Source organism: Theropithecus gelada, chromosome 3 (assembly GCF_003255815.1).
Source record: "Theropithecus gelada isolate Dixy chromosome 3, Tgel_1.0, whole genome shotgun sequence".
NCBI lineage: Eukaryota > Metazoa > Chordata > Mammalia > Primates > Cercopithecidae > Theropithecus > Theropithecus gelada.
In genome coordinates, this window is record NC_037670.1 from 151,947,610 (window position 1) to 151,965,925 (window position 18,316).

Consider the following 18,316-nt stretch of genomic DNA (forward strand, 5'->3'; position numbering starts at 1 on the left):
AAGAGAGAGAGAGAGTGTGTGTGTTGTTATTGGTAGCATACTGATAAACCTTGTAAGAAATTTCTAAAAATGTATTTCTAAAATGTTGGCATAGGGCAAGAAAGAATATCAACAAATATAAAGAAGGCTATAAAGCAAATGAAGTCCTCAATGTAGAAAGCATATATTCTAAAATTCTATTCTACTTTTTATTTTTGTTATAATCCTTCAAACACCCAAATACACGTATCTTCATCAATAATCTCTTAGTGATTTACTGGGGTGTGAATGAGAATATAGAGCCTTGCCAGGAAAAAAAAAAAAAAACTGATGTTTAAACAAATTTATTTAAAATGAGAGACTTGAAACAGGTAAAAGTTTATGGTTAATATAATTGTGTGTTACAGCAGTGTGCCTTGTATTATTTGATGTGGATATTAGGCTTTAATGCTAATACCCATCATTGATTAAAGTATAAATAACAGGAAAGAGAAATCATTTTCAAAGCATTAAAACAAAAAACTTTTAAAATATGTGTGTGTGTGTTTACTATAGATCATAAGGGAATAACAAAAATTGTTTTATTATAGCTATCCTCTTCTAATTCAGATCTGTCATTTCTATTATTAACTTCAGTTTTTAGGAGTTATAACTCAGCCATAACATTTACTGTATTGAAACTTGACAAAGTCTCCTGGGAACTCTTTCCTTTAAAGGCATATTTTAAAAGTTAATGCCAAAAAAGTTGGATACAGACCACTGGCATCTTGAGTGGTATACAGACCTATGCTTTATTTATTAAATCAATGGTTTCATCCCAAGCAAGGCTGATTTCTGAAAAGTCATCTTGCATATCCTCGTAAGTACCCACTGGCCTGGGGATGCGTGGTGGTAAATAGGCTGCTTCATTTCACTTTTAAGGAGACAAAAATTTCCACTTTAATACTAGTGTTTTCCAGATGGCAAGATCAGAAACAGTTTTATTGTTATGCTCTTCCTCCAGAAAGGAGATGGAAACGGGAAAAACCAGTGAGAGCCACAGGATGACGATGTAGGATCTACATTTCATTAAATATTCACCAGTCAAAAAAGTGCAGCTTTGCAAAGTATAATTAATATATTTAAATCATCTGTTCAACCTTTAATAGTACCTTTATTCCCTTAGACTCTGGCTATAGATACTAAATTGCTTAAGTTTCTCGTATGGATGATGTCAAATTCTATCAGGATCAGCCAGATGGCTTTCTCCTAGTTTTCCTTGACTAGATTAGGCACACAGACATAGTACCTGCCTAGTTCAGAGGCATGGGAAGTAAATCATAAAAATTCCTGGACAGATCAAAGCTATGGGACTCAACAAATAAATCTTATTTAGTCCAAGAACACTAATAAATTGCTTTATTTTTAAAATAAGGTTTTTCCTTTTTCAAGAAATAATCTTTTAAAATAGGTCTTACAGATTTTATCTTAAAACCTCTCTGAATACAACACATAAATTAATTCATATTGCCTAATACTATTACAATTTAATTATTCAGTACTTCTCAGAGTAACATTAAATACACGTTATATTACATATTTTATATGGGGATGGGGGTAACAGAGAGAGAGAGAGTGAACCAGAGCTACCCAAATACCTGCTCCCAAATGAAAAACTAAAATAGATAGGTATTGTCATAAATCACATAATAAATGAAAAGAATCCATGTAGTAGTATAATATGTTGATTCTATTTATTCTTCCTGGCAATCCCTTCAAAGTCTATGGCTTCAACAACTACATGAACACTAATGACTTCTAAATCTCTAGCCCCTGGGCAATTTCGATCTTGACCTCTAACCTGTATATCCTACTTCTATTAAGCATCTCCAATTAGATGTCCCACTACCACCTCAAACTCAACATACATATCTAAAATTTAATTCAGCATTTCCCCCTGGAAAAGTGTTCTTCTTCCTCCTGTATTCTTTGCCTTGAAGCATGGTGCCACCCACCTGCTCAACTAGAATGCCTGAAACTGAATCATACTAGATTCTTTCTTCGTCTCCACTGCCTGGAAAATTTCATTTCTGAAATAATTATTTCACCTGTATCCTTTTCTATAGTCTCATTGCCAAAACCTGAATTTACGTCCTACCACTCTTACGTAGACTTCTGAAATAGTCTCCTAATTGATTTCCCTCACACAGTCCTACATCCCCACCTCCACTCCAATTCAGTTCCCTTGGTGCTATTATACGTCCCTGTTTATAATCTTTCAACAGTACTCCTAATCTTGAAATACAGTTCAAACTATTTACTTGGTACATAAAAGCCTTGTTGATTTGTCCATTTCCCTGTCTCATACTGCTTCCCTTAATCTACATGTGATTTCATGTCTCTGTACCTACATGGAAACTTTTTCTGCCTATCTGTTTCAAAACTCAAGAATTTAGGAATTATAAGTCTTTCCTAACTCTTCAGTGTGCCTTAATATTCCACGTCTGTGTCCTTAAAATGTATTCCTCCTCCATCATACTTGAAGAGGAACTGCACTGCTTATCTCTGTACCTTACTCAGTGCCTCACATGAAGCAGGAGCTTATCTGTTTACTGACTGAATGAAATAAGTCAATGTAAGACAGTGAAATCTGAAGAATACTCATGGAATGCTTTAACTTTTGATACTGAACAAGCTCTGCCAAAAAAAATTGTATAATTTGCTTTGCTTATTATTACTAATCTGTCCCCATCATATTTTTAAATAATTTATTTCATCTTCTACTCAATAAAGCGTGCTAAGTTGAAATCTTCAACCTTTAAAAGGCAAATACCTCATTTCAAACACAACTAGTCTTACAAGTAATAAACTCTTTAATTAACATGTAATAAAAAGGCCTGCATTACTCAAGAGACTAAAAGGAATTTGGGTTAATTCAACCTAGCAAATACCTGTTTGCCTGCATATCTAGGACACCATTTACGCATCAGTAGCATGTAAACAAATCTAGCTGTCACCACCCCACAGCCCCCAAATCAACTACAGGCACATCAGTAAATCTGTCACGTATGCCCCAGTATCCCTTCAGCTTCCTATGATCAACCCAGTAAGGTTTGGGTTATTTTTAATTCTTAGCAACAAAGTTAATTTAGTTATTTAGAAGCTATAACATTATTTCCACCTCTGTATGGAACATACCAAATTAAAATTCTAACAAAGAGGACCTGAAAGCAAAATATTTTTAAGTAAATAAATTAATTTTTAAAATAGGGCTTATTCAAAAACAAACTTGTCAGTCAATGCCTTAAAAACGATAAACACACCTAGTCCTAACAATATCATAATGAAAATTAAGCACGTGTAATCTTCAGAGTTGAGTTTTATTTTTAAGAGGCAACAGAGTCTCTGAACAGATGACTTGCTTCTTCTACTTTTATTTGACCTCAAAGGACCATAGCTGACAGGAGGATAGGAAATGAGAAATTACTTTTAGATTCAGGTTTATCATTTATCTGATGGTCATTGGAAAAAAAGGACAAAGTTTCATCCTCTGCATACTGAAACGTTAATGGAAGACAATATCCAAAACAAAACTATTTTAGACTGGATCTAAAGCCCATTACACTTGTCTTATAGAATAAGCAAGAGTAGGAACAGATACACCACACTTAAATGAAAAAAAAAAAAAGGAAATCTTTTAAAATGTAGGTGGTTATTATTTATAGCCTTATTGTTCAAAGTGTGGATCATGCACCATCAGCATGAACATCACATGGAGCTCGCTGGAACTGGAAAAAAGGGCACACCCAGAGCTCCTGACTCAGAATCTGCATTTTAACAAGGTCCCACATGATCACATGTTAAGGTTCGAGGTTCTCTGGTTTATATAGTTGAGTAGTTCTGGCTATCCCATCAAATTACCTGTGTAGTTGGTACTAAATATATAGGAGCTTGGACACTACCACCAGAAATTGCAATCTGATAGATGTGGAGTCAGCCAGACATCTGCATTTTTTCAAAATTTTGTCAGCTATTTGAATTCATATCCTGATTAAATAACCAACCACTAGTGTAATCAAAAGAATTGTGGCTTTACCGAAGTACAGAACTCCTTTAAATACCAAACTCCTTTACTCTAGTACACTGAAAATAACATTTTATATATTCATGTTTCAGGCACTCTACTTTGTAAAACAGACAAATGTTAATTTATATATTTACATATAATCCTTTATAGGAGATTCAATAATCTCTCCTACAGAAAAGTTGAGGTCAACTCAGATGTATGCCCTTCTCCAAAGAGACCCAAACTGATTCTTTGCTGGAACAAAATAAATCTGAAATCACAAGGTATCACTAGCGCATAATATTACTTGTGATTTTTTTTTTTTAACATGGTAAGTCATCCAAAAGGGAAACTTTTATTTATACTAACAGCAACTCAAATACTCAATTCAATCAACAACAAAGTTAAAATAAAGAGTCAAAAACATGAGAACTAAAATATGAAAAAATACTTTATCAGTGTCACTGATATCACTACAGGTATGTAATGAAGCATGCAAATGTGTACTTGGGAGTGTAATTAAGTTAGGAATAAAGACATAAGTTAGTATTGCTTCTCATCAATAATGAGCAAAGAAGACTGATCCTGGCATGATACTGGAGCAGTTTTGCAGGTCACTTAACCAATAGCCTCCATCCAAAATGCATTCCCTCCACAAATTCTATTGCTCACAAACTGTGTACTTGGTACTGTGTTCAGCACTCAGGACACAAGGACACAGCCCTGCCTTCAAGGGCCTTTTTCAGTCTAGCTGGGGAGACCCAAATAAACAGGTAGTTACAAAACACGGCACTAACTGCCACAACAGGAGAGGGAGAGGGTGGGATGAGTATATTGAAGGGTACTCAGCTGCCTTGGAGAGACAGGGAGGGTTCCTAAGAAATGAGTCCTGAAAGAAGAGAGGTGGGTAATACAAGAGGACATTCCAAGCTGAGGTCTTGGAAAAAAGTGCATGAATTTGCACTTTAAAAATCACTCTAAGGCCAGGTGTGGTGGTGTGTGCCTGTAATCCCATCGCTTTGTGAGGCCAAGTCAGGAGGATTGCTTGAGGCCAGGATTCGAGACCAGCCTGAGCAACACAGAGAGACCCCATCTCTACGAAAAATAAATAATAAAGATTAGCCAGGTGTGGTGGTACAGGCTTGTATTCCAGCTACTCAGGAAGCTGAGGAAGGAGAATCACCTGAGCCTAGGAGTTGGAGGCTGCAGTCAACTAGGATTACACCACTATGTACTTCATCCTGAGTGAAAAAAAGGAAAGGAAAAATCACTCTGGCCTCAGACATTAAAAAAGCCTAGACTTATAAAATTCTTGAGAGTAATCAAGTTGTATTTTTCCTCAAATCCTAAATGTTTAGTACAGTCCTTGGCATAAAGTAGTTGCTCAAGTGTAGATGGCTGAATAAACAGGTGAATGGAATTACATATAAAGAAATTTAAAATCCAATAAAGTTTAGCCCATGAACTATATTCATGAATTCACTAATATTTATTCATTCCATGTGTTCTAAACATAACCTATTCTTGATGACTTTGGATGAACAAACTCAGCTTACGTCGAAAAGTATATCGTTTGGAAAGGTTCTCATTCAACACAGTTTCGTTATTAAGCTTTAGAACTTAAGGCAAAACTGCTGTTACCAAGTAAAAAGCTTAAAGCAAAACTGTGTTGAACATGATTCTCTCCTAAGATGCTGAATAGATGAAAGCCACACAGTGAAGGCCCTATATAAGATGACGCCTCAGGCCTCAACGTGTGCACAATTCCAACAGAGACAGAATTATTCCAAGGCCAAGCACAGAGATACAATTATTCCAACCCCCAGTGTAAGAACTACCTTTCCCAAAAAGCTTTTTGTGGAAATGCCCAAAAATAATATTTAGACCAGGAAAAAAATCTAGTAATCTGTTATTTGATTGGAATTTCCTCAGAAATACAAATTGCCTCCATCAGACAAGTGTGACACTAAAACTGCTTTGATTGAATCATCATCAAGCCTGGTTCCATCTTCTGGTTAAAAAGGTTCCACAGTGCCCTCACTAAAGTGTCAGTGTGGAGTAGTTAAGTTGTTCACTCTCATCTTTAGGGAAATAAATGCAAAAAGCAAAAGGGAGAAACCCACTACTATTTTAAACTACAGATTAAGGTCTGTGAGAATGTAGTAAGAGTCTAGGACCCTGTAACTTCCCTGCCTTTGCTTCTTGGTATCTGTTTGCCTGTACTGCCTGTACTTTGCTATTATCCATTAACTCATTCAACAGATATGTTTTAAGTGTTACTATGTCCCAAGCATTGTGCTAGGCCTCAGGGTCTACATAACTCTCCCTAGTCCCTTACATAAATCTCTCCAGTGGGAAGAAAGACATTAAACAAATCAATGCACAAATATAAACATAATTACAAATGGTATTAGATGACAGTAGGAAAGGAACATGAAACAAACAAGGAAGGCAGACATACTTTATCTTTATTTAGAAATGACATTTGGCAGAGACCTGAAAGATAAGTAAATTAGTCAAGTGATGAACATACAGTAACAACAGATCTGTGTTTTAGGAAGATATTTCTAACAACACAATGGAAGACAGATTAGAGAAGGTCAGTTAAGAGACTACGGCAATAGTGAAGGTAAGTGATAACAAAACTACTAACAGTACAGATGGGAAGGGGAAGCAAATGTGAAAAACATGCAGAGGCAGGATGAATAGGCATTGATCACAGATTAGGGAGAGTATAAAAGAAAGAAGTTAAGGCATTTGCCAGGATTCCAACTAGCATAGGTAACCGGAAGGGTAGGAGTTAGAATAACTGAGACAAACAGCACATAGGGAGGAACAATTTTAAAAGGAAGATAAGTTTGGATTACTGAGTTTTTTGTTGCATTTAAGATACCGGTGACACATTCATGTGGAGATGTCTGATATGCAGCTTTGAAAAAAAATGGTCTTAAGGAGAATGGCCAGACTAGAAAACAGACCTGGAGTCATCTTTATAGAAGTGGTAAGTGACACGTTGGGAATAGAGGAATCACTAAGAGTATATAAAAAGAAAAAAAGACATTAAGGAAACCTTAATCCATGTTTGAAGACCTAGTAACAAAACAAAAGTCAGTGGCAAAAGAGAAAGTATTAAATTTCACAGAAACATCAGTCCAGTGAACATTTATCAACACCCACCATGTTCTAGGTACTATGCTAGACACAGGGGTATTGAAAAAAAAAGACAGGACCCCTACCCTTAAGAAATGTATAGCTTAGAGAAGAGATAGAAATAGATTATTTCAAGAGAGTTATAAATGGGGCACCACAGACACACAGAAGGGAGACACCCAGGAGGTCAGGGAAAACTCACTGATGGGAGGCATTGAGATTAAATAAAATTATGCAAAGAAAGTTGGTAAGGGCAAACCAAATGAAATCAAGACAATGCTCCTGGACTTCTAAAATACTGAGTAAGATAACTGGTTTAGGAAAGAACTTGGTTGGAAGGAGTCAAAAGAGGCTAAAGTGATTTAAACTGGAAAGAATAATCTGTTCTTGGAAGAAAATAAACATAGAATATGAAAAAAGGGGACAAGGGACAAGGGGTTTTTGGCCAAAAGTGTCCAAGTTTTGGGTGAACTGTTACAAAAGAGAGATTGAAGGTGCCAAGCTGTGTAAGGATTTGGGAAGAAAGGTGGGTAAAGAGAACTTATTTGAAGTTTGCTGAGCTTTATTTAATTGTGTATTTCTATCTCATTAGAAGATTTCACTAAAATATTACAGAAGTTCATTACTTTCCAAAGGTTTGGGGCTTGTCTGCTTCTTTTGAATGCAATACTGGAACTGGCCCAAAGTGACCCAGTTATACGTGACCATGAATATGTGGAAAAGGTAAATTTGTAAGCACTAATGGTTGCAGAGGTCAAGCATGATGTAAAGAGAGAAGTCACTAGATTTCACATTTATGTGGTGACCTTCAAGTGAACTTTCAACTGAAATATAGGGGTAGAAAAAAATTACAGATGGTTCACAAAGTGAATGGCATAGCCATGGCTCTAGCACTGTTCATTCATTCATTCAAAAAAATATTTACTGAATGCCTATGATGCACTAGGAACTAGCATGGACTTTCGTGAATCAACCATGATCAAGAGACAGATTTCTCAGAAGCTTACAGTCTGATGTAGAAGGAAAAGAAGGAAATAAACAATTACAGTGTGACAGAATCAGTACTAACACAGGGGAGTATGAGAGAACATGGAAGTTTGACAGACTAGATGGCAGTAACTAGGTTCAAGGTAGTACAGAAGTTTATTTTTTTACTGAAAGGAATTTGAACATGTTTGTAGGTTGAGGAAGAGGAGCTAGTGGACAGGGAGACAGAAGCTGGGGAGGGGTAAAGAGGAGGAGTTGTTGGAAGAAAGTCCAGTGAAGCAGACAGGCAAGGGTGGAAGTGCTGGACTTGGAACAGAAGAACAGCTCTTCCTCCAAAGAAGGGACAGCAGATAAAAAATAGTCCTGATGTGAAAAGAGAGCATAAACAAATGTCCTCTACTTTTTGTCATGATATAAGCAAGATCTGACTTTTACAAAGGAAGCAAAGATGGGGCTGAAGGCTTAAGAACAGTGTGAAAAGTTTGAAACAGGCAAGGATAAATGAAATGATAACCAATCAACTCCACTTCTTAAGATTATGTAAATGAGAGAAAGTACCATCAATCAAGTATTGTAGGCATGCTTTGTTTGGATCTGGAAGTGGAACATGAAGTGAAAGGTGAGCTGCATTTCATGGAATTAGATTAAGTATGAATTAAACAAAAGTAAATATTAAGAATTATCAAGAAAAATCACTAAATGCACACCCATATAGCATGCAATTATATATGGGCTAATACTAATACAGTCCATGTAGCATACCATGAGTTTGAACCTGTCACTATTACTTAGTAGCAATGACAGAATCTAGAAGGTTCACACAATGAAGGCAGGCAACAGAAACCATAAGTAACCAGAAATGAAGAGGAATCTCACATGTAGAGAAGCTATACAAATTAGATCATGTGATGGGAAAAGAAGTAAAAGCCAAGACAGACTATTGACTAATGATACGCCTGAAGATAACTGAAGTGTTGTTCCTGCTTTCCTTCTTTCTTCTTCCATCATTCTCTTAGCAACTGTTGTGTGCTAGGTACACTATGAGGCATTGGTGATACAAAGAAGACAATTCTTGCTTGTAAACTCAAAATACATTCCTGCACCCACAGCCTAATGTTTACAAAAAAAAAAAAAGTGTCCTGAGTTTGCTATTCAAAACTACATATTGTTCAATAAGACATTAATCATGAAGAAGCAAAATAATATCATAAAAGATCAGCAAATTCTTGAATAATTAGCAAAAGGTGCCACCAAAAATGGCATCAAACTCCAGCATAAAGGCCCATAAAATAACGAAGTGCTCTAACTTAATAAACTTCTGTGTATCTTTATCACAGATGTTACATTTGACTTTTCATTTAACGGTTGGATTACTGCCAACAAGAAGGCAACGAACATCAAATGGCAAAGCAAGATAATCAGAAGCTAAGTGTTAGAAAGTATTTCAGAAAGAAACTGATACAAGTTCAGTGACCACTACAACAGCAATATTTACTGAGCTCTTCCCTGAGCCAGGTATTGTGCTAAGTACATTATATACATCATTTAAGCTTTTATAAACTCCCACAATAAACATACCTATAAGGTAGTTTCTAATATAATCATTTTACAGACAGGAAAATTGAAGCTTAGAAAGATTTGGTAACTTGCCCACACTACAGAGCTAGTAAGCAAAGAAGCCAGGACTTGAACTCAGGTCTTCTTGACTCTTAAAAAATCTGTGCTTTAACCATTGTATGATTGTTTCCCCAAAAGAATGGAATGATGCTAGGCATATGATGGATGCTGGATAGTGTCTGTCATCGAAGGAACGAATGACAGGATATAAAGCAGCCATTGCACAGTAAGCCCAAATGTGGCAAGCACAAATAGAAAAGCAGAAACAATACTTTGAGGATTCACTAAATCACCAACTCAAACTGTGCAGCATAATTGTGGATGTCTGGAAAATAGCAGCAACTGATACAGTGGCCTAATATGCTGCTACAAAAAATGTGATGGCTCTTTCTGAGTGAAAACTTTAGGCTGTCTATGAATCTACAAAGCCAAAGAAAGAATCATCAGGCAGTTTAGAAAAGGAAAGGCAGATACTGATCAAAAGATGTTTTCTCAGTATGGAAAGGACTGCTGATATTGCATGGACATAACAGTCAAGATCACAACTTGCCTTTCATTCTGTCACCTTTCAAAAGAAAGAAAAACATGTATACTGGAAAGCTCATCACATTTTAGGACTATCGTCTTTTAAAAGATTCCCACCAAAAGATTCCTACTATGGGGCCCAGGGCCATGTTTTATGCCACTGACTCTGCCACCATGATCACAAGTGACAGGACCAAGAGAGAGCAACTGTCCCAAGAGCAGCCAATCTACAGATTGACCACCAACCTATGAAGGGGCCCGACATGAGAGATTTGCCCAACAAGCAATGTCTCTAACTGGACTAATTAGATTTCCTCTTATAGGAGACTGAACTCAAGCTGTACAGAAGGGGAAAGTAGCTGAAAGACATAGAGCAGAGGGCAGAACGAGGCAGTTACGACCATATCGAGAAGACACAGGGTGAGGTAATTCATTTAAAAAAAAAATAAAGCAGTCTGAAAAGGACTAACAGCAGCAGAGAAGCAATACTTCTGCTGCTCGAGGCCAACATCCAGACACTAGAGTTGCACTGATTTCTTTTTTTCTAATTTCTGTAACACCTACCTAGTTGAAATCTGAATGGTGAAGCCAAGTTGTACAATTACCCTTGGATTCCTATAAGGCCTGGTCACTCACATCTCCCATATTATCCCAAATAAAGTCTTCTAATAAAACTCCCCTTAGAAGCTACCAAGTAAAATTCTGTGCTTGCAACTCAAAAAAAGAGCATAACATAACATTTGTATATATGGGTACATATGCACTCACACACCTCCAATTAGATGACATGGCAAGCTGGATGGTGGCTGGCAATCCAAGTATTGTAGGTCTGACTTCCATCTTGCAGCATTTGTGGTTTGAACAGTGTTACTTACCCCTAGTTAACTGTTCTAGAGAGAAGGGCCTCTATCCTGAACCTTAAAAATTAACACCTCCTACCATTACAATTGTGTACTTTGAAATTAAAAAGTTATCCAGGGCAGTTAAATAAACAAAACCAAAACAAAACCAAAAACTCCTTTAAAAATTTCTTGCCCATATGTATGTGTAAATCTGTCTGTGGCCGAATTTTATGGGAAATAAGTGAAGTTGTTCTCTTAGAGTCACAATAAACAATAGCTGATTAGTCAAGATGGCCAGGTAAAGAAAGGAAAAATCGGAAAATTGGGAAGACGTTTTGTGGAAAGTATAACTTCTAAGTCCAGAAAATTATTTGTTAAGTTTCACTAAATGTGTTCTTGTTTATCTCTGTGGGGCCTCATTACCCTATCATCCTCTCAAAGCCTACCTACACAAAGAAAGGAGAATGAGGCTAAAAAATTCTCAAACATCTACAAATGCCCAGTGCACTGCATCACAAGGAATTTGATATATATCTAATAAGCAAGAGGCATGCAAATAACATGGCTACACTCCTACAGAAGTTTATATAAAACTACCCTAACATCTTCCTCCCTAACAACTTCTATGTCAAAACTGAAGGAAACTACATAAAAATTATTTCCCTAAAAGTCCTGGGTGGTTCAGGTAATTCAATCATTTGTGCACACTATGTTCCTAATGCTTCACTATTTTTTTTCTTAGAAGAAAAGTATTCTTTGCTTTTTCTGTCCATCTAAAATAAAAGCTACTAGTCACAACTAGCAGGTACTTTAGGGTTCAGGTACACCAAAGTAAGAAGAGTTTCAATTGTTTTTAAAAACACTTTTGCACAGCTGGGAAAGTCTGACTAAAAGCCACAGTTCTATTTCTCAGAGTTAATTTATTTTCAGGACAGTCCCACAAACAGATGGGATTAAAATCCAATTTCCAAAACCTAACTTGTAATGAAAGCTAAATGCACCTAAGGTTCATTTCGGTATAATAATTTCTCATCTGAACATAACATCATTACATACTCTTGTACTGAAAATGTTGCCAGATTATACAGAGCAGGACAGCCAGATAGGATGCTCAAGCATCCAAAGACAAGTTGTTTTGTTTATTTTGGCTATTTTTTCAATCACAACATTCTACTGTTTAAACATTACAATGTTTTGCATCCCAGGAATATGTTCTCGCTACCTGACACAAGCACTTGAGTATCAGAAACATAAAGAAGCTGCACAGGTATAAGAATACCAGCATTTGATCTGAAGTTCAAGATGTGAAGAGTCATCCAAATCTAGGGACTCAAAGGTTCTCTGGAGATGCAAATTATACTAGTCCCTGAACACTGACATTTCTAAAATCATCACCTTATCATTTAAAAAGCCAGATCAAAAACAGTCAGGTGTGAGAGTAAACTCTCTCAGCAGATAATGTAACAGTACTAGGGCCTTAGCTAAAATGTGGAGTACTGCCACAAATGACAACCATTGACAGGACTTTTAATAATTGCTATTCTCTTTTTATCTTTTCATGACACATTCACCAAAGAAATTTCTGATTCAGCCCAAATCGTGCTCTCCTGAAGAACCTTTTATTTCCATAATTGAATGCTTCCTTTCAAGCAGTACTACATTGCTACAAGTTTTGTTTCATCAAAATATTTTAGCATGTTATCCAATTAATATTTGCTTCATGTCAGTATCTTACACATGACCAAAAGTAAAACAGTTGTGTGATGAGACAAATAACTAATGCAAATGTTGAGACATATGTATTATTCTGGGGAGAAACCATAAAAACAAAGCCTAACTTAAAATCAATGTGCTTAAAACTCCCTAATGTCTTTTTCAAAGTAAATGAAAAATGTATGAGAATGATAAACTACTAGTATCTGACTAGAAGAGAATTAGCAGCAAATAATATAGTTGGTTGCCTTCACTGTCCCAATTAAATACAAAACCAGCAGATAAAACTGAATGTGTAGCAATAAAATTCTCTCATCTAATGCATAAATTTCTATGCACAATAGGTAAAAAAATCCGTACTTGAATATGTTGTGCAAGTCATTTACAGCAATATTATATAACATTTATTGTGATATGCCAGAAACTATTCTAAGTGCATTATAGGTATTTTTCATTTTATCCTCAGAAAAACCTATAAGAAATAATAGCCCCATTATAGGTAACTATAATCCCCCTTATAGGTAACTAACGCATGGAAGGTTTAAGTAAACTTGCACAAGGTCTCACATAGGAAATAATTTATGGATCCAAAAATTTCACCAACTAAAATTCCAGATCATTACATTAAGCTGACAAAATGATAATGTAGTAAATGTGCTTTGCAAATACTAAAATGTGCAAATGTAAGGTTGCACTAAGGGCACAGGTTTTGTCAGATCTAGTGTAAGTTTCTTACCAGCTATGTGAACCTAAGTAAATCACTGAACTTTTCTAAGTTTCTATTTTCTGTTCCGTAAAATAGGGATAATGAAAGAATAGGTTTTACTTCATAGAGTTGTTGGTAGGATTAGGGACATTACGTGTGTAGATTTAGCAGAGTGCTTGGCATATAACAAGCACACCATAAATATTCATTATTATTAGCTATTACTAAGAATTATCTTTCTTTTTTATAAACACTTAACACTGGTAAAATTTCCTAAAAATAAGTGAAATTCATCAATATTGAGAAGATAAAATTTTAAGACTCGAAGTCTCAAAATACATGATAGTAAAATTTAGGATGGAAAAGGCTTCCTTGCCTTAATGCCATTATCAAATATTTATTTAAAGTGTCTTGGTATAGATGAAAATGTGCTAGGCACCATACAAAATTATCAAGACAGTCCCTGACATCAAAAATGGACAATCAAGTAAATTAATTCTGCTGAGTGGACACAAACATCAAAACCTCCAACTTTGGGCATTTTCTCAAGCAGATGCACCTATGGTATGCTAGGTCCCTTTTTGTTTGTGGTGTTGTAGTGGTGCAAATATGTAGAGGAAGAGGCTTGAAAATAATAAGCCTCCCAAATTTGGTATGGAGCAGTAACAATTCAGGAGGAAATGAGCTGCATTTTCCACGCTCTTACCCTTCCAAAAAACACTTTAGCTATCTTGGTACTAATGATTTCCACTAAACTAGAAGAAATAAAGGCAAGGTAGGAGCTGGAAGCTCAGAGGAATAGGGTATAGAAACAAATCAGGAGGAGAGAAATGAATCTGGAAAGTTAGTTAGAAAAGCCAAAATAATTGTAGGTTTTAAGTGAGACATGTTTTTAATCTGCATTCTACCATGTGTTTAACGCCTTAAAAAACCACAGAACAGCTATTCCTGAAATTGTTGATCCTTATTCCTTTTCAATTTTATCAAGGATCCCTTTAGCTCTTAAAGTCAAAGAGACGAAAGGATAGCACACAGTACAGAAGGATTTTGTCTAACAGCACAGCCAATATCCTGCCGCATATATCTTAGAGCTTGGCTTCAGATCAACTGAAAGCCATGGCTAAATCATAATCCTGATAATCTATGGATTCCATTAGAAAAATAACTTCTCCAACTCCAAACTAGGGATCTAGAATACTTCAATGGGTCACTGCAGGAAACCTGGAAACATAATTTCCAAAATTTTTGAAGCATCTCTATCTCATTTTCAGAAGTCACGCTGTTTGAAGAGATCTTTTGCAACTTCACAACAGGAAATGATAGCCACTTGTAGCTATCTCCACATGTATCTGCCATAACACCTATAGGGAAACTCCTCTTTCTATACCCACAGCCTCATGCCATAGCAAAATCATTAACTCCCCACTACTGCATCCATAGGCTCTTTAATGCAAACTAAGTACAACAGACTATTTATTGACCATAAAGTAATATAATATGTTCCTAAAAAATGTGAAGGTACATTTCAACAACTAAAGCAACCTGTGTCAACCAAAAACTTAATTCATATATACAAAACTAGGCAAAAAACTAAAACCTAAGAATGGGTAATGCATACATTCTTCAAAGATTTTCTTCTTAAAGAGTAAAGGGGAGGGGGAGGGAATGGAGACATAAACAAAAAAAAACGGTTGTTGTGTATTCAAGGTATGTCTAGTGAACATCTGCCCAATGTCAGCTATACTTCAGCTCTCATTTGTACTATTCAAACTTATGAAGTTGAAGTGCAACCTACACCTGTTGTTTCTCCTCTTCCACCACACTTAGGGCATCTTTAGGAAGGATGGTAAGTTGAATTCTATAGGAAAACTCTTAACTGAACAAATAGCAGCAAAAGTAGATATAATTTATAGCCAGATAGGTCTTATATAAAATAAGCAGTTTATGATGGCTCTTTGTGTGCTTTAATCTGCACTGTAACAATAAAAAGTCACCTAAATATGTGTTTACGTAGCCTACATGCAGAAAAGCTTCCCGCACAAACTTCTTAGGCCTCTTCTCAAGAGCCTTAAGCCTGAGCCCCTGAAACGACAGAGCTCAAGTCAAATCAGGAAGGATGAAGACCAGAAAGGAATACGAAGAACAATACTTTCTGGTCACTTGTTTGTTCTACCTTTCTAAACTGGTCCTAGTTCAGCTTCTCTTATATATGCCATTATCAATTAATCCAGCTATTATGATGTTTCCAATCTCTCTAATTTAGGCAAGTACTGACACAGTGCTATTTTTCCTACATGACCCAGATGAAATCTTTTGACAGCCCTAGAACTCTCATATATTTCCTCCTGTAGATTCCTATTCTGTGGCCCCAGAATGACTACAGAGGCGACATACTGTGAATGGTCCTGTAGAAACAGGTGGGTAGAGTAAGGGAATTCTAGCAATGGGCTCCCCACCTCCAACATCAATTTTTCTTTCTTCTCTATAGTATTTAACAAGCAAGCAGAGAGGAAAAGGCTGGCATACAAATGAGAGGATGCTGCAAAGAGCAACCCCAAGCTTTTTAGGAATCCACATATCTTTTCAGGGGTTATCCGCATTTATCTGGAAAATATCTTTGGAATATGTCTTGTGTGTAGGAATGCATAAAAGATAACACCTTGCAAAAGTCAAACATATAGGTTTAATAATGTGCAACTAATGAAGATGGCTTATAAATGAAATACCCACCTACACATTTAGTTCCCTAAATATATTATACTATTAGTTATTAAAGTTAGATCTATAAGTACAAATTTTCAATATGTTGGAAAGTAATTCTGTTTTTAAATTAAAGAGAAATTATTACTCTATTTCTTAGAAATAAAACTATCAGAATATAATTCAAGTGTAGCTGCTCATAGTCACTGAATAAGTTTAAATTTGATAATAAAACATTTAAGTTTCAACCAATGCACCTTTGCTGAAGCACATTTAGCTGAAATAACTTCGAGTCTGGTTTATTTCCATCACATATAGTACATTTTTCCAACAAGAGCATGTACATTCAATATAGAACATTTCCAGCAATAGTTACAGTCTTTCTAGTTTCCTTTCACAGTATATTTTAGTGCAAAGCACTGGGAAGGTAAATGTTTTTCTAGCTATAGAATCATTTTATTAAGACCTTGTGGATCTTTAACATTTTAAAATTTTATACAAAAAGTATATAGATGGACAGGGTCCCTCCTAAGTACAGGTGTGAACCTATATAAAAACATGGTATATTTTCTGCTGTACCTTTTATAATTATAATTTGACACAAATAACTAAAAAATAAAATATTCCCTAAAAAGTACAAAATATTGATACACAAAAACCTGCCCAAAATTTCATAAAGATATATGTATTTCTGTTTTTCCTAAAATCTTGATTACAAAAATGGACAAGAATTAATCATTTTCTAAATTTTACAGTAGGAATCAAATATTATCTAAAGTGGTCCTTTAAGATTTTTCTTGGGAGAAAAAAAAATCAGGGCTTACACCCGCATCTTCCTTTTGTAGCAATATTTAAGGAAATAAACTAGTATCATAAGAAGTGGTTGTGCATGGATTGTCTGCATCCATAAAATATCAGTAAGCTATTTATTACCTTTATATTAACATTAGTAAATGTGTGGTCTTTAAAAAAATAGGAACTGAAAAATAAGGTTGCATCTATCATTAAAGTGCTTTGTATAAAATTTAAAGAAAAATAGGGGAATGTTTAATTTTCATAAAAACCTACATTTACAAGTGAAAAATGTAATAATCCATGCATGAAAATGAACTGGAACTTTCCTGTAGTATATATTTTAGGAAGAAACTTTCAAACACTTAAGTGCTGGAGAACAAGCTAGAAATAAATGGATGTAAAAATAATTACAAATATTTAGTAAGCTAAATATTTATAATGTGCTGATACTATTTTGTCTTTTGTTCCTAACATATACTCACTAGAAAATCATATATCTATACAATTCAGATGAAAATGTTGCCAAATAAAGTGAAATAAAACTAAAATCACTAAGATATAAAGTCTTTGTCAATTAAAAATTGATATTTTCTTCAGGTTGTTGATCACTTAATCAACAAATTGTTTAGAGAACAAAATTTGTAACATTTTTGTAGAAACTGTAGACCAAATGCACAAGGTCAAGGGCGGTTAGCTGATGGACTGTGATGACAACATGTAATGTCACAGCTACTTGAAAGTGCTGGAATAGGCAGTGCCTTAGAAACAAGTGGTTAGATGGTTATATTTTAGTCAGAAAACAGCAGTTATAGTTGAATATTTAGAAAAATGTTTCTCTTTTTTTTCCTCTTAGTACCATTTGAAGATGTTTAGTGGTTCTAACACCAATTTAAAGTCTTTCCACAAAAATGAACTCCAAACCTTTTCGTACATCACTTGAAGTTATCTGAGGAGAAATGGGAATAAATGAACACTTTTGAGTTTACTAATAAAACCTTGTTTTTAAAATTACGCAACAGTAAATTACTTCTAAAAGATGGTTTCACCTCAAGTTTTCCACACAGATAAAAAAAATGTGTGATAATCAAACCACAACATTTGACCTACACAGCACTCAAACTAGTATTTTGCTTTAGAACCTGAATCTGAAACTAATTTAATACTCATTAAATACATTAAATGCCTTAATACAAGGGACACAGGTACAGAAGGTGAACTTTTAAAATATATATAGACTTGTGAAAACAAGTATAGCGA

General features: G+C 35.3%; 1 protein-coding gene across 3 annotated transcripts in view; it reads right to left on the reverse strand.

Annotated features, from left to right (window-relative positions):
* ZNF800 (zinc finger protein 800) overlaps positions 1-18,316 on the reverse strand; it is a 48,204-nt gene that overhangs the window by 9,518 nt on the left and 20,370 nt on the right. For 2 of the 3 annotated variants that reach the window (XM_025380931.1, XM_025380930.1), the window contains exon 6: positions 16,229-18,005. The exons of the other annotated variant lie outside the window; for it this stretch is intronic. In XM_025380931.1, coding sequence (XP_025236716.1) covers position 18,005 — 1 coding nt within the window. In that variant the 3' untranslated portion in view covers positions 16,229-18,004. Of the gene's footprint in view, positions 1-16,228; positions 18,006-18,316 lie in introns of those variants that run through there. 3 annotated transcript variants of the gene reach the window in all.